Source organism: Taudactylus pleione, unplaced genomic scaffold (assembly GCF_031769625.1).
Source record: "Taudactylus pleione unplaced genomic scaffold, aTauple2 ptg000129l, whole genome shotgun sequence".
NCBI classification, from domain to species: domain Eukaryota; kingdom Metazoa; phylum Chordata; class Amphibia; order Anura; family Myobatrachidae; genus Taudactylus; species Taudactylus pleione.
The window spans coordinates 11,768,340-11,791,280 of NW_028284531.1; the positions used below are offsets into that span (position 1 = coordinate 11,768,340).

The 22,941-nt window shown below is 42.0% G+C and overlaps 1 protein-coding gene across 1 annotated transcript in view; it reads left to right on the plus strand.

Moving 5' to 3' along the window:
• Positions 1 to 22,941, plus strand: part of EFL1 (elongation factor like GTPase 1) — a 363,676-nt gene that overhangs the window by 128,492 nt on the left and 212,243 nt on the right. Inside the window, exons 13-14 of the mRNA XM_088472852.1 lie at positions 11,695 to 11,837; positions 18,552 to 18,730. Coding sequence (XP_088328978.1) covers positions 11,695 to 11,837; positions 18,552 to 18,730 — 322 coding nt within the window. The remainder of the gene's footprint in view (positions 1 to 11,694; positions 11,838 to 18,551; positions 18,731 to 22,941) is intronic.

Consider the following 22,941-nt stretch of genomic DNA (forward strand, 5'->3'; position numbering starts at 1 on the left):
TCAGCGTCGTTCAGAAAGCTTCAGCAGGTGATGCGAACTTGTTATTACTGACTGATACATTAATGTCTTTGTTCCAGGAACGCTAAGATTTTCTTTTATTCAAATCGTTGATAAAATTCTGTTTCTTCCTTTCTTATTCCTGCGACTACAATAACAAAACATACTCCATTCAGTCATTTCATCTCAAAACAAAATTGTTCTCATTTATATTCCATTATCTCTCTTAAACCACTTGAATTTTAAGATAAGCTTTGGTATCATTTAATGTGGAGAAAACCAAGTGTTTACAAAGATAACAACATTTATCATTGGCTGTGATTTAAAGGGGGGGGGGGAGAGGGAAAAAAAATCCCGAGCTCATTTATAAGCCATTACTATAGAAAAAGAAATGGTTTGGGCTTTAAAACAACCTCAGACCTGCTGTCGTAGTGGTAGTTGGAGAAATAGGGTCATTTAAGTAAATGCAGCAATTTTCCCAGCATTTGAAGCCTTAGTTGGCTCCTGGGGATTGTGAATAAGACCTGTATCTTTTCAGCTTGGTGTGGATTCATTACGTATGACTGGAAAGCTATAACGTTCTCCCTGCTCTTTCCTTTTTCACCTATGTAATTCAGATACAGATGGATCAATCCGTACGGTACAGTGCGTTCCCTACTGTACATTTTATGGGTAGTAACTCACACATGGCTGTAGGCAGTGTTTTCATAGATGTCACAAATGTGGCATGACTACTAATATCCATAATTTTACATTAGAGTGTGATTTATATCTTCTAATACACAAGTGACGGCATCAGAATTTGCTTTTGACACAGATATTTACAGCAGTTTATACATATATTCATAATGTATAACTTTTTAAGAACATTTGTAGAGAAAGAAGTGATAACCTGTGCTGTGCTGTATGATGAAACGTCTGTGCTCATTTGTCACCTAGGCTAGGTATAAGGAGAGACTGTTTTCTCCATTACCAAATGGTTCTTAAGCCATGTAGCTCCTGATATTTAAACACAAGTGTTGTGTGTGTTTAAGGAACAAGTTGGGCTGTCCATTCCTTACGCTGGGCATACACTATGCAATTATCTGTCAGATATCTGTCCAATCTGGCTGGTTGGAATAAAAAAACCTGGTAATGTATGGGACCCATTGACAATAGACCATATGGTCTTAAACACTGGAAAACGGACAAAAACAATTGTTCAAATTGGTTAAATTAATTTGATTTAACCAGTTTGTCTGAATTACCATTTTTGTCTTGTTTTCCAGTGTTTGTGAACAAAGTTGATTGTCATTGGCTCTCATACATTACCAGATTTTAATTCTAAACAGCCAGATTGGACAGAGATCTGACAGATAATTGTAGAGTGTATGCCCAGCATTAGTTCATCTGGCATTTTACCTGTAATGCTACCATCACACCATTGGTTGATTAGTAGTTAATGAGCAAGATGGTGCCACCATACTGTTACAGAGCAGGCAATGTCAATGCCGATTCTTTCAAGGGAAAGGAGAAATGACTATTTGCCAGGAGGACTTTATCAGAGGCTAGTCACGGTCTCATCTGACTCCTTGCTCCCTGTCCCTCCACAGATGTACAGCGTGGGAGGGAGGACTAATCCAGGAGTTGATTTGAGGGTCATTTATTATACCAAGGTAAAATAGATGTCTCTTTCCATTTTAATTGTGCAGTATTCCAAACCTGTTCCTGAAAATTGTGCCTTCATTTATCAAATAGAATATTGCTAAGTCACACACACAACTGTAAAGAAATATAACTGATCTATTTATATTTACTTTTTATTGCGGTGCTCGAAATTGCTCTCCTAATGATTCAGTACTGTAACTTTTTTTTTTTTTTTTTTGTCATACCGCAACTACATTATCCAGTACAATGAGTGGTGTTATGTGTAGTCATACAACTACAAAGTATCCTGCTTGTTGTGAAATAATGTGAGTCATATCTGTATGGTGGGCAAACCCCCCCTCCCCACACACACTAGGAATACCGCTTCCTGTGTTGGGAAGTAGAAAATGCCAGTAAGGATGGGATGGGGGTGGTGTTGCCTGCAGATGTTTGGCACTGCTGAATTGGTAGACCTCTGTCATGAGTCTGTTCTTTAGTTGATTGACTTGTAAGGATAATGTGGGTCTGGTAAGCCACAGTCAGCTTTTCTTTAAGTTTTACGTTTCACTAATGGTGTTGAATATAGTCATAGTCCTGATGTAACGGCTGATTCAAGTTGGATCGCAATTGCAATGCTGCACGCAGACAGCTTTCAATTCTGTCATTGTAAATATGCAAATGCAGCAAGAGGTGTATGACACCCCTGGGATCAATATCTTGACCATCTGCGATGGTGGGCGGCGCCAGGCCCCCGGCTAGCTGAGTAAGCCTCAGCTTATTCAGTCTGGCCAGCTTGCGAGGCCAGTTAACTGCCTTGCCACTCCTGGAATTTGGGGCAGACACGCCCCTGTTTCCGGGAACGCAGGTCGTCCGTGCCCAATCAGGCAGAGGCACAGAAGGGGCTGTGTGCGATTACGCAGGACCCATTCTCACACTTGGGATAATCGGGAATATGCCATCGGCATTGCACTTCTGTACTATGCTGAATCAGTCCCCCTAGATCTCACTGCCATGGTCATGTAGGTAACAAACAAGCATAAGGTGTACAGCTATTACCTACCAGTATGTATTTATAGTGTGGGAGGATATGACAGCCCTCGGACGAAACACCCTACGGACATTGGGAGAGTATAGAAGTTTCACACAGATATGGACCAACATTTATTATTAGTAGTATTATTATTGTTGATAATCCTTCTATGACGAACAGTTCCAAATTAACAAAGGGCATCTGGGATGGGCGCACACAAACACACACACACACACCACCTGCGTGGGGGCACTGTGGCATATATCAACTAGGGTTTTTATGTGGCTTAATGTGATCTGGGGGCACTACATTGTGTTTAACATGTTATGGTGCTGGGAGTATTTACATACTATACTTTTTAATAACATCGCCAGCATATCATATTGACAATTTTATTGGTAATTTAATTTAGTTTCCCTGGGTTCCCCCGCAAACTGTATCCGGCCCTGACTACTGTTATTAATAATCCAGTGCCCTTTTCTCAGTGTATTGTTCATATGTGGTTATTGAAAGTGAGCACTAAAAGGGACTGATTCGGAGTCGCACACGTTTTCACACCGCAAATTCTCACACGGGCGAACATACACAGACTTGCGGGACTTTTCAGATTAGCACAGATCTCCACTTGTGACTAAATTGGTGTAACTGGACAGTGTATGGGTGTTTGCACTTGGCTTAAGACTGCTCTGGGTCTGCAGATGGAAAGATAAGTGTGTGCGATTTCTGGCTGGTGGAAATGTGTGCCGATAGTGATGACCGCTTCTCCCACAAGCGACTGTATAGTGGAGATGCAGTCATATAGAACCGATTGACTCTGGATATAGATAGAAATCCACAGCTGTTTTCGAGCTTGCAGTATGGGCACTTTGCCTGCGACTCTGAAGCAAGTTTCTGACTGTACCATTGAGGGGGATGGTGGAGAGGCTTTTAGTCTAGATAATCTTTTGCTCTCCCAGTTTCCTTTCTTTATTGCCGAGATGCCTTTCCTTATGTGACTACTTTGTTTTTCCACCACGTAAATACTTTTCTTCCATTCATAGAAGGTTTAATCCTTGATCTGTGTTAAGGAATGGGTATTATCTTTTGAGGGTATAGTCTTGCAACAGCCTTGAGGACTGGAACACTTGGCTAGCTGTGGCCGTGGAGCAGCCTTGAGGGCTGGTTGGGGCCTGTAGGCCGTAGAACAAGATGCGGCCTTTGGGCCGTGCAGAAACCTTGGCTGCGGTGGTCTGATGAAGTACCTGTGCCACCGGGTTGACACAGGCGGTGGTACGCAGGATTGCGTACTTTGGACGCTGGATTGCGGCCTGTGCCGCCGGGTTGACACAAGCAGCTGGATGCTGAAGTGCGGCCTGTGCCGTTGGGTTGACACAAGTGGCTGGACGCAGAACTGCGCACTCTGGACTCTGAGTGCTGTCTGTGCCGCCTGGGTGACACAAACGGCAGAGCGTGGATATGCGAACCGTACCGCCTAGATGACACAAACGGCAGGTAACAAAAGCTGACAGGAGAACTAAGCACTCCACTGGATAACAGGAGACAACTCCAAAACCGGAAACACGTGAAACGCTATCATCTGCACCGGAGCAGCATTCGCACCAGCAGGAAATAGCAACAGGAGCCAAACCGGGACAGACCAATGGACAGCTGATAGGGAGGAGTTCAGCGAACGTTCGTCTCGCTCTGCGTTCTCAGTGCGGCGGCTTGTGACAAGCTGCTTGTCTTGTGTTAACTGCTTATTTCTGACATGTTCATTACTTATAATTACTTATATTTTATAGTTTGAAAAACTACTTAATACACTTCATTTATGAATCTGTACATACCATCCTGAAGCTTTCATAAAGTACCTTACAGAATGGCCTAGAATGCATGTGACATGCCTATAAATGAGTCACCAGTGGCCAACTACCCATTTTAGAATTGAAAGACATTTTGAGTCTCGTTGAAAGCAATTTTTGCTCAGCACATATTAAACCTGTTTAGATTGGTTGTCCTCATGCTTTTCTTATGTTAAGCAATTTAACCTGTTTCTTTCCTCCTCACCTAGTCCTGGACTTTATAAAACATTTGCGCCTGTGAAGAAGCAGACCGCTAACCTATGTTTATCATCCATTTAGCACTGACAGCCGTGCTTTTAAACTAGGAGGAAATCATTTATTGCATTTGGCTTTGAAAGTATTCTGTTTAACAAGATTGTTGTAATTTTATTCTTGAAAATGCTTTGAATGTTTTTGTTTAGCTGTTGAAGTTATTATTTATAATATTTTCATTTCCAAGCTTGTTCTCTGTAGCCTCCCAGAATCCTATACAAATATTTCACTTGCCCTCAACAGCACAAGCCTGTCAAGGTCCTGGATTGGCCTAGCCAGTCTCCAGACCTCAACCCAATAGAAAATCTGTGGAGGGAGTTGAAAGTCCGTGTTGCCCGGCGACAGCCCCAAAACATGACACATCTAGAGAAGATCTGCATTGAAGAGTGGGCCAAAATACCTGCTGCAGTGTGTGCAAACCTGGTCAAGAACTACAGGAAACGTTTGACCTCTGTAATTGCCAACCGAGGTTACTTTACAAAGTATTGAATTAAACTTTTTGATTGTCCAAATATTTGTTTTCCGAAAGAATATACAAATAAATTGTTTCAAAATCATACAATGTGATTTCCGGAATTTTCTGTTCTGATTCTGTCTCTCACAGCTGAAGTGTACCTATGATGGAAATTACAGACCTCTCTCATCTTTTAAAGTGCAACAAGTTGCACAAGCGGTGGCTGTCCAAATACTTTTTTGCCCCATTGTGTGTATGTGTATATGTATGTGTGTGTATATAATATATATATATATATATATATATTATGCACTTGAAACTCCAGTTTATTACATTTGCTTTAAAATGTAGTATACTGGGATTTTACGTTTTTATATATATATATATATATATATATATATATATATATATACACGCACACAGACATTATACTTTTTTATAACATCGCCAGTATATTACTTTGATAATTTTATTGATAGGGGTCCCTACCAGTTTGTTGCCCAGGGGCCCCCACAGACCTTAATCCGGCCCTGGTTGAAATTGTGTTATAACTTGCACAGATGTGAGAAGATGCAATATTAGTCACACAGTAGTGATTGCATTGTCTTTGTCTGTCTCAGCAGGAGAGTAAATATTTGATTTTCTAAAAAAAAAATTCCAAATTAAATTTTAAATAGGTTGACGTTTATTGAACTTGTTTTAAAATAAATATAAAAAAGTACAAACTTTATTAATCAGTACTGCGGCTGCAGGAGTATGCGTATTATTTAGGGGAACGCTCTATCTCTGTATGTGTATAATTTATAAATATATGTATTGTGGTGGTCGCAGTGAAGAATTAAAATGGTGTTCAATTCAGTGGTAAGAGAAGTGGCTGTTTTTTTTTTATCCTGTTAAGCTACCTGTATGTTAATTGAATTGTGTAAACCAGAGTAACTAGAAAAACCCTACACAAAGACAACATGAAAACTCCACACAGGTATGGACCTGATTGAAATTTGAACTCATGACTCCAGTGCAGCTGTCTAAACTGCTAATCTTAATCTTGTGAATGCACTGTCATTGAATGGTTTAACTAGTATTTTTCTCCTGCACAATATATAATTTTTACTTTTCTTAAAATAACAAAGTGTTTTAGAAAGTACTGAACATTTATTTTTTCGTTTTTCTACCCACTACTTTTATTGTTTGTTGTTTTTTTTTTTCTCTTTCTCTCTGAACCATCAATGAGAGAGAAGCAATGTTTTATGTGTTCTCTGTGATGCCTGTCTGTCATTATCAGATAAACACTGAGTCATTAGTTTGTGTTCCTTATACCAACAGTTGCTGTACTTGTGTTAATACCTGTAGGATAGTGCAGGCTATAGTATATAGCATTTTTACCGGAAATGCCCATTTTTGATCTTTTGCTAGCAGCAGCTGTTGTGTAAAGCAATCAGGGGCCCTTTAGGGCATTATTTGGCCTAGAACAAGGGTCGGGCTAGTTCTTGCCCCTGAACAAAGAAGTAACTTGCCACTCCATCAAGCTATCAAGAGTTTTGTACATAGAAAACAGTTTATTTGTACAAATATTACTGTTTGAGATTTTTGTTTCTTTGTGACCCAGGGCTTAAGATCATTTTATGCAAGTAACTGATATGGAAGATGAGATGGGCCTCTTTCAGACAAGTGACCTAGGTCTTAAGGTCACTTGTATTGAAGTAATGTGGAAGAGGAGATGGAATAATATGGATGATGAGATGGGCCTCTTTCATTCAAACAAGATGCAACAAGTCTCTGACCAGAGGGCTGGGACTTATTTATTTTATTGACTTTCCTATACAGACTATATTACTTACCTAGTGTTGTAATAATAAAAGACACTGCACACAAGACATTGGTATTCCCTGGCTTTCCTTTTCATGGTGTAAGTTGCCGTTATTGTTTTTGCTTGATAATGCGCCACAGTGCTTGGCAGCGCTGTACAGTAGGGAAAACAGGACATACAAGGGGGAGACTCAATATATGCAGACACAAAGACCATGTGTAGGGAGGGGCATGCTCATGTGAGAGCTTACATTCTATTTGAGAGTAGAGTTTGTCAATATCAGGTTCTTTTAATGGTCACTCATAAAATGTCAAACTCTGTAGTTTTCTCTTGTTGCCATAAAAAAAGGATAGCAACCTCTTAGCAATGTTGCCATTAGGGAAGCCACGGGATTTACGTCCACCTCTGAATCAACCTTTCTAGTTGCGCCATGCCGTAGCTCTGGGCGTCTTTTTGTGCGACTTTTTACCTTCAAATGCATCTTATTCGCAAAGTGAGACGAATAGTACACACAAGCAGTTTCTGCTGATTTAAATGATATACAGCATGGCTATATTCTGTGTACAACTATGGGTCAATCTGCACACAAAATGCTACGTTACAGTGTCAAACCTGCTGACACTGTAAAGTAGTATTTCGCAGCAGATTTGCAGGTAAAAAGTCACACGAAAAGACGCTCGGCACTACAGAGTCGCCCAGCGCTCATTCGTTATGTTTAACACCACTTGCAGCACATGGAAGTAAGACGTACTGTATATAGCCACATCCGTATGTTGTAGTGTAGAGCAGTGGTTCTCAAACTCTGTCCTCAGGACCCCACACAGGTCACGTTTTCCAGGTCACCCAGCAGATGCACAGGTGTGTTCATTACTCACTGACACATTTTAAAAGATCCACAGGTGGATATAATTATTTTACTTATGATTCTGTGAGGAAACTTTTAAAACATGCACTGTTTGGGGTCCCAAGGACCGAGTTTGAGAACCTGTGGTGTAGACTGTTACAAGTGGGGTGAGAGTCCACCTCCTTTGTATACTCTATTAACTTACATTACATCCATGGTCACCTTTTGCTTTTTAAAAATATGTGCTGTGTATCCAGTCATTTATGTTGGCAAGTGTCAAGTCAGAAAAATGTTCGTCAATTTGGTCTCAACAATCTGCCCTTTTTATTAAAACCTTTTCTCCATTTATTTTTTTCCCATGCCGTTGCTTTAATGTGTTTTAGTTTATGGCAACCTGGAAAAATGATTATGTTGAGCTTTGTATATGTCGTGTCTTGGAAAGGGATATAGGGTATGTTTAAAGGCAGTAAAAGAGTCTTTTAATATACATGTGTTTTTACTTCATCTGTTTTACTAGGTGTTTGCAATTCTCTTCCGTGTCTTGACAGTAATGCACACTGCCTCTTTATTTGAGCCTCGGCCTCTGCTTTTATGTCGCGGTTTATTTTCCATTTTTATGCATTTCCCACACACCCCCTTATTTAATCTGATAGTATGTAACATTTTAACTGGATTGGGGCCATTCAGTTTTGACAAAGCTGTAGAATATTTTCTCTTTCTGTAGTCTTTTGATATGCAGGATTCCTTTATTGCCATCCTGTGCATGGTTTACTTTACCATCATTCTGAAATCTTGAATAGGTCTTTGTTTGGAAATGTCTCTTTAAATATGATTTTTGTGTAGTAATATATTTGTTTTTGAGTTGCCATATGTGCATTTTCTCTCTATTAAAACTGTTGTTATGGGAGAACTTGGTGAGTGATATATCCGGAAGTATTTTAGCAAGATTATTAGAATTAGGCCTATAAATTTACTAGCAGGTTTTATTAAAAAGTGCTCTATAAGTGCTGTTTAAAGTTAATTAAAACCTTGTCTATATAAAGTATTCTGTAGTGAGCTATCTCTATGCATACTTAGGTTTACTGAAGTGCATATATTATACAATTATTGGCCTGATCAGCCAATTATCGGATGATAGGGCTGATAATTGCACAGCATATGGCTGCAACTGAGTACTAATTATCAGGCTGTGGGGAATGAAAAATCTTCCAGCATGATCAGATATACTCCCCATCAGGCAGACCGACCAATTATCTGACACTGTATGGCCACCTTTAGTGATCCCCATCAGGCAGACCGACCAATTATCTGACACTGTATGGCCACCTTTAGTGATCCTCATCAGACAGACTGACCAATTATCTGACACTATATGGCCACCTTTAGTGATGCCATTGCATTTTCATGTTTATTGGCCCAGCCTACCAAATTATATTGATGCATCTACAAAGAGTATATGATCAGTAAAAACAAAAATCGACCAATAATAACAAAATGGCTGGCTTGCATGCACAGATGAGAATGAGATAACACTTCAACAAGTGCACACTATCTTGGGGAAACTGCCAATTTAGCACAAGAGAAAAAACGTGTAATCCGGAACACCTCATTATCTCTGGCTGTACTACTGGCTTTATCTGTGTGTAAGGATAAGCACTTTACTGTGAAGCGGACTTTCCAATATCTACTGTAGGTAGCTTTATATACTTTATGTAGTATAGAGGGTACAAATACAATTCACGTTATTACCGTTTTTCCATGAAGTGCACAGCCAAATTACAGTTAAGCTGGGTACACATTAAACTACTTGCAAACGATGTGATGTCGTCAACAAACTTCCCTGAACTACCCGGAAGCCCTGGACTAACGATATAGTGCATACACACTGTGTAATTTTAAAAACAATATATTGTTCGTTAATGATTTCCAAATCGTTAGATGATTAACTTGCCAAAACAACTGACGACCCTTTTACAGATTTCTGCTAAATTTAATTACGGGGCTGTTCTATGAGAGACAGATGCATGCACAGATCAGTGAGATTCATGCATGCATCTGTGTAAAAGCTTGTAAAGTGTTAAAATTAAAAAAAAATGTGTGGTTCCCCCCTAAAAGCATGACCAGCTCCGGACTTTTCAGAACCAGTCCTGGTTATCTTAATATGGGGGACAAAAGACGTAGGGGTCCCCTGTATTTAGCACAACCAGCACTGGGCTCAGCGAGCTGGTCCTAGTTTTGGCAATATAGGGGACAAAATAAGTAGGGGTGCCTTGTATTTTCCATAATCAACACCGGACTCTTTTTAGCGGTGGTGTAATGCCACAGCAAGGGGAACCCTTTCACCCGGTTTCCCGGCCAAAGCATTACATCTGACCGCTAGTCAGCCCAGGCCGGGGATCCCTGGGGAGGTGGACACTTCTAATACAGGGGTCCCTCTCTCCAGGGCACCCCAGGCCTGGGCTGATAGCCTGGGGCTATCGCCGGCACCCCTGGCCGGTAAGTGCTGGGTTGATTGTGTATAGTGTGGTGTAAAAAAATAATTAACTAATATTGTCTTTTGCTGGAGCTATAGGTTCCAGCAAGCCTCCCCCACATGCTGGTAATTGGAGTACCACAAGTACCGGCATTCGGGGCATTAAGAGCGCGCTGGTACTTGTAGTAAAAGAAATATTAAAATAAACACAAGACTCACACACCGTGACAGTATAATTTTATTAAAACATGCATGCAAACTCAAATTCACACTCTCATTCAGAATGTGAAGGTGCTCTCATGTTAAGTGTGTAAGATGCATATGAGCCTTTTTGTACAGGTAAATATTTTCTGTTTTGGTTTTAACTTACACCAGTTGTTCCCAAACTGGGTACCATGGCACTGTTGGGTGACACGAAGCACCTGCATAGGTGCCACGGCTTGGTGGTTCAGCACCAAATCAAATTGTTTATGTGCAATGTGATGAGCAAAACCAGTGCTGATGGCTGCCATTCACAAGCAGATGTGCAACTCTGTCCACCACAAAATAACTGAACCTAAAGCTAGGTGCACACTAAGATTATCTGTCAATGTGGCTGGTGGAACGAAAATCTGATAATGTATGGGAGCAAATGACAATAACCCTTTTTCCCCAAACTTTGCAAAACAGACAAAAATGGTCGTTCAAACAATTTGGTTAAATCGGTTGATTTATCCAGTTTGTCTGAACTGGTCACAGAGTTGTAGGTACTTTTTTGATACACAAGCAGCTAATTTGAATGGTTCCAAATATGTCACAGCTAGGGAGGCACAGTTTTATAGCTGAAAATTGTACACTGCAATCAGGATTTTACTCAGTGTACTGTTCATGTAACATTGTTAAAATTGCATAACATATTTTTTAGGGATAAATGTTTAGCTTTTCTGGTTGGTCCAGAGGCCAGAGCTTACCATTCATTAGGAGTACCATTCCAACAGACATTTTTGTAGTTACAGGTTAATAATAATCCTCATGCACAGTAAGAGCACAAGCTCTTTGTAAGGTCATAGGCTATATTATAATAAATATTGGATACACTCCTAATTTCTCCCTTCACTGTATGTTAATGAGAGGAACGCTTAAAAACTCATTTGAAAAGTATATTTTTATCATTATGTTCTGCGTTTTGTACTATATAATATATAAATGAAGATTTTTATTTGACATACATGTGTTTGTATTGAATACTTGTGTATAATACACTAACTGGCTACAATTTCCCCTTATGTGCTTAGTAGTTGTTAGATTTGGTATCTCAATATCTAGAACCCGTAATTCTCAGTCTGTTAGCAATGGTATACCTCTCATGCAAATAACTGCACTTCTCGCAGGCCATTAACTCAGGAAGAGATTGGGCTGAGACGGGAGCTTGCCAGGCAGAGACATGCTGAAAAGATGGCAAGCAATCAGGGACAGGAACAGGCTCCCTCCAGCACTGAATGTCAAGGCGCTGTAAACAGTGAGAACACCAAAGGCAAGTGTCTGTTCTTACTACTTTTATTAACTTTTTCCCCCTCCAGGAGTCTTTAGTGAGTTCTGTGTAATCACTGAATGTTCCCACCACACAGACAGTAATTACACACTATTACAATCCACATCACTTGCTAACAGTTGCTGACACCAGTCTGTAAATTACATAATTACAAGCAAATTAGCTGTTTAGGTGGTGTGAGGTGTATATGGTTCGTGATCGGTTAATTTATGATCTGTTGCTATGAATCACTAACTTTTTTTAATGCCAGACTGACACAAATAGTGAACACCGCTTAAAATGCAATATGCCTTGCCTATATATAGCATTTATAATTATTTGTAAAAGTATCCTCAGTCTTACACAACTTTTAAAATGTTTGAACTTCTATTTACATTAGCTGTGCAAGTGTTCAAGTTATTGTTCTCTGGTATCTTCAACCGAGAGGGAGCTGCTGTCAGAGTGCTTCAATAAACATAGAAAGAGAATTGGTTGAATAGCATTTCTATCATATAGAGGCGCACACGTACCATATGCAGTGATGCTTAAAGGAAGAGAGGTGGAGGTGGGCCATGCTTTCAATGAAGCCCAAAGGAAGAGACGTGGAGATGGGCCATGCTTTCAATGAAGCCCAGAGGAAGAGAGGTGGAGGTGGGCCATGCTTTCAATGAAGCCCAAAGGAAGAGAGGTGGAGATGGGCCATGCTTTCAATGAAGCCCAGAGGAAGAGAGGTGAAGATGGGCCATGCCTTCAATACAAATGTGTCCTCATACATTCTTGCTGCAGTTGCACCAAACAGCCTCTCTTTGGGCGCCAGATCCTATGCAACTCTGCTAGCGCCGGGCGTCTTTTTTTTGTATCTTTTTCACCAGACGTTGCATCTTAGTAACAGTGTGATGTACTAGGACGCACCAGGAGACTCTGATGATCCACTGGCTCCCATTCCCTTTCAGAACCCAATTCAAGGCTCTCACACTCACTTACAAAGCCTTCACCCATTCCTCTCCCATTTACATTTCTGATCTCATCTCCCTTCACTCTTCTGTCCGCCCTTCGTTCACTTAATACACGCCGCCTTTCATGCCAATTGCTTACTTCCTCCCACTCCCGCCTCCAAGATTTTGCCCATGCTGCTCCTCACCTTTGGAACTCCCTCCCTCTCCCCATCAGTCTCTGCACCTCTCTACAATCTTTCAAACGAGCTCTTAAGACCCACTACTTCATTAAAGCCTTCCAGCTCTCATCCTAACTTGCTGCTACATCTTTCTTTCTCCCCACCTACCCCATTTTGTGTCACTCCTGTTTCTTCCCCTCCCTTAAAGAATGTAAGCTCTTTCGAGCAGGGCCCTCTACCCTCTTGTGCTTCTCCCTACTGTAATTTAATTTATCTCTTACTCCCCACTAGGGCAACTAACACTTGGCTGCTTACGCGAGTGTAAGATTGCTAATATAGCAATGTTTATCCATGTCCTGTATTGTATTGTAAGTCAATGGTTACTTATTTGTCTATGTACTTTGTAAGGTGCTGTGGAACACTTGTGGCGCCATATAAATAAATTATGATAATAATAATGATTATTTTGATATGTGACATACAAGTGCCACATATGAAATAATCAACACAGTCTCCTGGTGCGATTGAGTCTCTGAATCTATATATGAAGTGCAACGATGCAGCGACCACAGGGTTTTTCCATGCCAAGTTCCGTGCTTCATGTACAGACTCAGTCACACACAGATATAATACACAAGTGTTGCATATCAAATTAATCAGCAGTGTCTCCTGGTGCGTCCTAGTACATCATATTTCAACTAAGATGCATTTTCAGGCAAAAAAGATGCCCATGCTAGCAGTGTCACACTGGACCTGGCGGCTCATTCGCGCAAGGCATCTCGCACCACATGGCATATTCAGGCTAGGTATATGAGGGCACATCTGTAGATGGGGTACTGGTCAATGTATTAGAAATGGGTGAAAATCACATATACACTATTCTTGCTTATGTTATGCAGTTCTCATACCTTCAGCAGAACTCCGCTAAATTCACGTTGAGCATATAACAGGTGCATGTACTCTTTTGAGATTTTCACAAACTTTAGAGCACTGCATAGACCTTATTCATGTTCACTTTATTATCTCTAATTATCTCTAAGATTTTATGTGTGTATATGTTTATATATAGTATGATTGCCCAAACTCACTTCTAAATCCTCCCAAATAGCTGTGGTGCCGATCCAAATGAATCCAATAGTATAAAAATGCAGAAAACGGAGGGAATCATTAGACTTGAAATGTTTCATGGATTTATTCATAAGATTCCATAATGAATGCACATCAATGTTTCGGTCCTAGCATGGACTTTTGTCAAGATAGCAAAATTTGAGACGTGTCCTATATATACCTACACCAATCAGACAATCCACACCCAAACAGGATATAAAACTACCCACACAAACTTTTAAAAATGCACCAAAAATAGGCAGAACCGGAAGTATTTGTGTTCCATCCTGAACCACATAATGTATACGTTCATATCTAGCAATTAAAATATAACTGCGCATAGTATACATCAAAAGAATTAATAAAGTCTCAGTCAGGATGGATCCTGAATAAGCAGCCCTGTAGCCTGAAGATGAGACTGGACAGGGGCAGCGTAAACCGGAAGTGCATCCAATTCTGGAACGCACAGGGGTCACATGTGCAGCACCCCGACGCGAGCATCACAGCAAGGACGCATGCCCAGTCATGGGCTCCACTGTGGAATGCAAACGAGGAAGTTTCATATGGCAAAAACCGCGTTCGGAATACATCCGTAAAATAAGCTGAACAATTAATTACAGATTGAGTCTCCCATATGCGAAATGCTTGGGACCAGAAGCATTTAGGATTTAGAATTTTTCCTGATTTTGGAATATTTGCACAGGGATCCCTTTAAGATGCAGTGCGAGGAGGCAGAGCTGAATCTGTAACCAGTCAGGGTGGAGAAGAGTCCCAGAGAGCTAATTCGGCGGCTGCGGTTAACCAGATTGTGGCGAGTGGTGCATGGAGACTGCAGAGGGACTGCTGGTGAGGCGCCGGACGAGCATGGAGATTGCAGAAGCACTGGCGGTGTTGCGCCAGACAGGCACTGCACAACCTAGAGGAAATCCGGCGTGGTCAGAAAGCAGGGTAATATGTGCAAGGGGCCGTCTTGAGAACTGTTTCTGACTCATTACATGGCATCAGAGTGAGATGTCAGCCTGAAATATTCGGTTTTTAGAATAACGGGAATGGGAGACTCAACCTATATGGTGCCTGGAGGCAATGGGAATGCAGACAGGCCTCAGATTGAGGAGAGAGACACTAATAATGAGGATGTATTGTGATTGAGAAGACACACTAATAGTGACAGAATATTGGGGAACTGCGTGGGCTGTGTGCCCTGACAGCCAGTGATGGGAGAGCTATGAAGGCAAGGGACACGGCCTCGATCCTGTCTATACTGCGCAACTGTGGAGACAGAACTTAAGAGATATATTTTAATTATATGGCAGTATCACCGGAGGTGGCACTGGTGAGCAACAAATTCTGTGTGGGGCAGGACAGATCCGCCCACACAGAGTAGAAAAGCATTGTGGGAAGATGTAGAATGGCTGCCGTATGACCTGCGCCCAGGTGAGGCTGCTGGTAGACACAGCCAGACAGTCCAGGTGGGGCTGCAGTGTGAGTGAAGCAGACCAGGTGGCAGGCAGATCCAGATACCTCTGACACTGTCCTTGTGAGAGACGGCAGCCAACAAGCTGAGAAAGCTATACCAGGCCAGGAGGAATGTGTCCAGTCCTGCATGTGGCAGGAAGGACCATAAATCTCAGAGACTGAGAGACTTTCAAGCAGATTAGCTGCTTCTGTAGAGAGGGTTCAAGAAGTGAGCTAGTACCCTAAACAAGGGCTAGGTTTGTTTATTATTTTTCTGTTTCCTGATTTCACATGCTGGGAGTAAAGCATCACTTATGTTTATTTAACTGTAATGCTACGTGTGGACTCTAATTCTGCACCTACTCACTGCACCACTGACCCCAGTCTACTGAGCTAATTAACCCCAAGTTGTCACATAAAAAAAAAAAAAATATATATATATATATAAATAAAGAATTCAAATGCTTGGCAATCGTGTAGTTCACACATCGTAATCGTGCACAAATCGCGCACTATAATGTCGGAAATGACCAGCGATGCGGGCTCCCGCTGGTCGTTTCCGACATTGTCCATTGCCTGAATATGCAGCACAATCTGTCGATAACGATAGATTGTGTATGTTCAGTGATGAGGGAGGGAGCCTACACTGAAGGACTGATCGTTCAGTGTAGGCACTATGGGGGTCATTCAGACCCACTTGCGAGCAGCAGTATGCTCGCAAGTGGGTCGATGTTCCCCACTGCGCATGCGCACGACGGAGGGAGCTCCGTCATGCGCGAGACCCGACGAGCGAAGGACTTTCCTTCGCTCGGAGTGTCTCATCAAAGGGGGCGTGCTGTCGATGGTGACTGACAGCACGCCCCCTTTGGTGGGCATGCCTCCCAGACGGAGGCGTTCCCAAGCTAACGCCTACCGTCTGAAGCCGGCCCCACTGACATCACTAGTGATGTCAGTGGGAGTGATTTTGGCTCTGATAGAGCCAAAATCACTCCTGACCTTGTGGATGAGAAACCCAACCAAGACCATCGCGACCATCAATTTGCACGCTCGTATATGCTGTGGGTGGTGACCCACAGCTATACGAGCGTCCAGGAGGACGATCCATATTAATGGAGGTGGGCCCTGATTCAGAGCGAGCGCTCTGGTCAGAGCGTCCGGCTGTGAATGAGGGCCTATAAGTGCAAGTATTTATCCATAAACAGGGATGTGCAGAACAGCAGCCCATGCTTAAAACAACATATTCTACATTTACACCCTGCTGGCTAAATGTTAGCCTGAAAATGCCAGAAAAACCATTATCATTGGAGTTCTACTTAATAATCATTGACTGCAAGAGTTGCTGCTAAGCCTGATGAATTGAATGAAAAAATAATTTCTTCAACCTGCTTTTAATTGTCTGTCTGCTCCGCTAATGGCTGCAGCAGCTCTCCAAGTTATTAATGCTAAAATATAAGTTGATCCAATAAGAAATAGCTTAACCTTAACAAACATGTTCTAAAATGTCCCATTGTGTGAAAGAACATGAAAAGGCCCTAGTCACTGTCATATGTTCTTTGACTGCATAGTGATAGATGCAGTTGTAAAAAAAAAAAATACCCAAAGGAACAGGGTTCCCTCATGACCCTATTTGCTTGCTTCAAAGACAACGTGAACACTTCCAGAGGTTGTGTGTGTGTGTGTGTGTATATATATATATATATATATATATATATATATATATATATATATATATATAATGTACACGTTGATGGCTGCATATATTGCATCGAAATGCCGGCGGCGGTTCAAAACCTGACAGCGGCTGCCTGAAAGGAAGAAATCTCGATAGCGGCACGTAAGTAACCTAACCTTCCCCTAACCCTCCCTTAGGGGTGCCTAACCCCCTCCTTAAGCCTAACCCTCCTTGGGGGGTGCCTAACCCTAAGTCCCCCGGGTTTCCGTAAACCTAACCCCAAACCCCCCCATGGCTAAGAGGACGGACGCCCCGGACTTACCTCGTTCGGGCACGCGTCGTCGTGGATTCCAGCGTCGGATTATGATAGGCGTCGGTATCTCAACGTCTATCATGAATCCCTAACTGGCATTCGGATTGTGACTTGCGGCCCACGGTCACATAACTACATACCGTTTGTAGCATGGTCTGGGAGCACTGTAGGAACATATAATCAATGCACACATATGTTGTAATGTGTAATATTTTGAGTGTTAATGCTGTTTGTGCTATGCTTTCTCCCGTCCCAGCTTGTTTCATACTGCACCAAAGGCAAGAATGTAAGATATATTAGAACTTAATGTGAGCTTCTGAGTGAAAGTTGGGTTGTATTCATCCTCTGTGTGTATACACACAGTACACACAGTACATACAGTACATACATACATACATACATACATACATACATGTTGAGTCTCCCATATCCAAATATTCCGAAATACAGATTTTTTTTTATTTGGCATGACTGAGATATGGAAACCTGTTGATTTTTGATGGTTCAATGTACACAAACTTTGTTTAAGGCACAAAATTATTAAAAATATTTTATAAAATTACCTTCCGGCTGTGTGTATAAAGTGTATATAATACATAAATGCCTTCTATTTGTATATTTGGGTCCCATGCTCAAGATATTTCATTATAATATGCAAATATTCCAAAATACGGAATATTCCGATATCCAAAATAACCCTGGTCCCGAGCATTTTGGATATGGGAGACTCAACCTGTATACACACACTCTATATCTCCCCTCTCTCTCCCCCTCTCTCAAATGTTTTGCTTAAATTTAATAAAGTTTAAAATGCAATTTTAAAAATATATTTAAATATTGTATTTGAAAAAAAAAAAAAAAAAAAACATACCAAACATAGGCCCCCATTCTAAAATCACCTATTCCCCTCCCCAGTGGAAAAATATCCCCAGCACTATCACCTCCCTAGTGGTATCTTAAATATCAAATTTTTTTTGTGTATAAATTGTCTTGCAAATAGATCTAGGAATCTAGGCGAAAAAACTCTCAATTCTTTTTGGTGTAATCATGTTACAGGGGATTTACAAACACTGACAAATGAAAGCCAGAACCTGACGCATAAGCCGGAGAAGCAAGAAGTTGAGAATAAAAGCTATTTCATTGCATTTGCTCGGGTCTTTAGTGGTGTTGTGCGCAGAGGACAAAGGATATTTGTTTTGGGACCTAAATACGATCCCATAGAAGCACTGCATAAGGTAAGCTTTTTCTCTTCATTTTAGACACTGTAAAGCAGTATTTCTTGGTAAGATCAAAAGAATACCCTACTCTGTCTCCTCTCCAAAGCCCGACAGCTGCTCCATGCGACTGCTGTTACTGGGTTTCTGACGTTTGTATTTAAGGTAAAAGGTTGAATCCGCACAGGACAGAAATCTTTTCTTTGCATATATGAAAAACCAACCATAATATGTAATTAACTCAGTAATTAGGAGATTCTATCATTTGTATGTAGCTGGTGTAGAGTACAAATATACTCGGAAGGGGGATGGACCACTAAGCACGAGTCAAAAGCAGTCACACCTGTGTGGTGCACTCTTTAAGTAATATTATAGTATTAAAATTTAACTTTTATTATTCTATAAATATAAAATAAGGGACGAGATAATATACAACAAAGAAACACAAAACAATTGAGGTCAGTATAGAGGTAAAATACATTTACAATGAAGCTTTACTGAGGCACTTGACATATGCGGGAGGTTCAATAAAAAGGTAAGAAGACCTATCATTGCGTAAATGTATTCAGCTCGTACATTTATGGATAATCAATAATGTGGCCTTGGTACAGATTATTTTTCCACATAGTCCCCATACCTGTCTAAGCATTTGTTCCAACAGTACACCAAGGTATCTATCCCGGCAAAAAAAATTAGTGTCAAGTACCTGAATCCAGGACATGAAGGCTTGCTGGACTTCATCATCAGTTGCAAATCACCTTCCACCCGGGTGCTTCTTCTCTGGTCCAAAGGGATGGAAATAGGGAGGAAGGTCCAGTACATCCCAATGGTATTGCTGTAATAACTCATGCGTGTAGTTGGCTGAATGTGGCCTGGCATTATTGTACAGCAATACGACGCATGCTCTCAGCAACACAGGTCGTTTTCGATGAAGTGCCCTCTGCAACCAGCTTAATATGTTACAGTAGCAGACAGCATGCACAGTATCTACCTTGGTGAGGAAATTGACAAGAAGCATGCCCTTGTGGTCCCAAAACACGGTCACCATGACCTTCTTTGCTGATGGAGTTGTTCTGAATTTCTATGAAGGTGGGGACAATGCGTGTTTCCATGTCATGGATGCTTGCTTCTTCTCTGGTGTCACATGATGCACCCATGTTTTATTGCCTGTAAATACGCTGCAGGAACTGCACTCACTCCTCATGGTACCGCAGCACACAAGAGACAATCCCATCCTATTGGTTTTGTGAACGTCTGTGAAATGAATTGCTTCTGTACCCAGCGTGAACACGTTTTCCTGTACCTCAGTTGCTCATGAACAATGTTGTGCACAATACCCACGGAGATGTTCAGTACGTCAGAATGAATCAGACTTTCTGTGCTGCACAAATTGTCATCTGTGGTGATTGTGCTTTGCTGCTCATCTTGAACGTCTGCCTTGGCGTTCTCAAAGGCAGTGCACCAAACCTGTTTCCATGACATGGCGTTATCAAAGTACACTTCGACAAGTTGGTAATGAATTTCAGCTGCTGATAATGCCCATTAGACACAAAAATCAGATTACAATACACACCTCAATATTTGACCATGTTTCCGCCAGTCCCGCCATCTTACAACTGATGTTGGAACAGTATGACTGATATAAGGCGCAGTCTAATGGGCGTTAAGGCAGTGGTCTACCTGCTCTGACCTGGCTGGAAAATAAAATGAAGTAGAGAATATTACACATGAGAGGTCTTGTTACCTTACTTATTGGACCTCCCTTGTTCAGTATATAGTCAGTTTATAAGGAATAAAAAGAATGATTGATTCTTAAGGAGGTTCATCAGTGTGCTTGCAATTCTTAAAGATGTTTGTCTTACAGCCATTGGCCAATGGATGTTCATTCAATGCTGCATACAGTCTTAGCTGAGAATGGGTTTTTTAACTAACGTTGATTGTACAGACTTCCCTTGCCGTAGAGAACTAAGCTGTTACAAGGTGGTCAGCAGATGTTCACCGCTATATGTATGATACTGGACCCTACTAACCACAAAAGAATGGTGGATATCAGGGCGGGACCCCACAACTGCTATTAGTGGGATGGGACGTTATTTCGCCAAATTATTATTTTTTTCTTCTTCAGGTTCCATAGGGTCCACAGGAATTACCTTGGTGCATATAGTTGGATCGCGTCCAATGCACCAATGTATTTTTTGTGTATGTGGCTTTTTCAGTGTATTTCTCCTTCATCCACCAGGGGACACTGGAGCCTCAGTACAATGGGGTATAGGAGTGTGTTAACCGGGAGCTGGCACCTTTAAATAAAAAACTACTGGTAGCTAGCTCCTCCCCCTCTATACCCCCACAGGTCAGTCTAAAAAATGTTCCCTGGGAGCTGGACGTAAGCCTCCTTAGGGCTCCGGAATAATACACAAGCATTGAGGACAGACAGGCAGCTTACTGCCCCTGTCTGTCTGCGACGAGGGAGCTGCCGGGGAGATCCTCTACGCTGCTGCATGCGGTTTGCGCTGAGGTCTCCTGCTACAGAGACCTCAGTCTCTAGGGTTCCCAAAGACGCGCTGCATGCAGTGCACGTCGCGGGACCCAGTAGCTTATGCACGCCGCCGGCAGCACAGGCAGGGCTAAGGTTAGTGTTTCCTGGCTCCCTGGTTAGCAGAGGAGCCAGGACATGTATTTAGGCGGGCATTCACAGTGCGGGGGGGGGGGGCGGAGCCTAAGTTTCCCTACTGCTCCTGCCTCCCAGCAGATTCAGCGCTTCCAGAAGGACGCTGGTGGCCATTTTAAGCACAAGAGCTGTGCAGGAGACAGGCTAGTACTCTGTGTATCAGCAATTGCATTTTTTATTCTTGTTATCAGCACTATTCGGTTAGCGCTGCAAGCATTATAGTTTATCTCCCTCTGTGCCCCTTTCAGGACTGTGTGGTGTGATTGAAAAATCTGTTATTGCCTTACTGTCCTTTTCTCTGTGTGTGTGGGTGTGGTGTCTGTAACAGACATGTCTACCAAGGGGTCTAAAGCAGCACAGAAGTCTTTTTCATGCAAGACTTGTGGTGAAAAATTCACACAGGGACTATCTAATGCTTCCTTACTGTGTGATAAATGTGTGTCTTTACCTCAAGATACTAATCTTGAAGTCCAGCCTAGGTGGTCTGATCAATTGACTGCAGTTATATCAAATATGTCATCAGAGCTGGAATCCGCTCGTAAGGACAGGGAGAGGCTGAGACAAACAGCAGCTGAACCAGATTGGGCTTGCTCTCTGGCAGATCTGTGGAGGGACTTACAAAAGTAATGTCCCAGGCCCCACCTGCTTCTTCTCCTGCTCAGGTCCTTAGTAAGAGATTGATTCATAATCCCTTACACTGGGATGAGTCAGATGAGGAGTTGCAGGACACTCAAGAGGGCGAGGTTCAGGAAGAGGAAACTTACATTCCTGAAGACCCCGAACCTGCATCTCAGGGCGTAGATGCTTTAATTTCAGCAGTACGCCAGGTGTTGCATGTAGAGGATTTAGAGGTTATTGAAAACCATCGAGTTTTGGTAAAAGATTTAAACAGTCTGTTACCTTTCCAGCATCTGAAGAGCTGGATGAGATTCTTTATTCCGCATGGAAACACCCAGACAAAAAATTTCAAATCTCTAAGAAATATCTATCTTATTACCCTTTCCCACCTGACAGTAGGAGATTATGTGAAACTCCTCCAGCAGTGGACCCGTCAGTAGCCCGTCTTTCTAAGAAAAGGGTGCTTCCGGTGCATGGCGCGGTTTCCCTAAAGGAAACCTCGGATAGGAAGATGGAACACACAATGAATTCCTTGTATACAGTTGCAGGGGTTTTGATGCGTCCAGCACTAGTCAGTTGTTGGGTGAATAAGGCCATTGAAGCCTGGGCGCTGCAGCTGGCTGAGGGGATTAAGACAGGTACGCAATCTGACGACTTAATTCAGTTAGCCGAACAGATCGCAGAGTCGGCTGCTTTCCTCGGAGAAGCATCTAAGGACATTTGTAATCCGCCAGATCTTCAGCATTAGCTATATCTGCTAGAAGGGCTCTGTGGCTACGTCAATGGCAGCCAGATGCAGAGTCCAAGAGAGCGGTAGAGGCCCTTCACTTTACTGGGGAGGTACTTTTCGGATCGGAATTAGATAAGTGGATCTCACAAGCTACAGGTGGGAAATCCACTTACCTACCATCTGCAGCTCCTCCTCCTACTAGAAGATCTTTGGCAG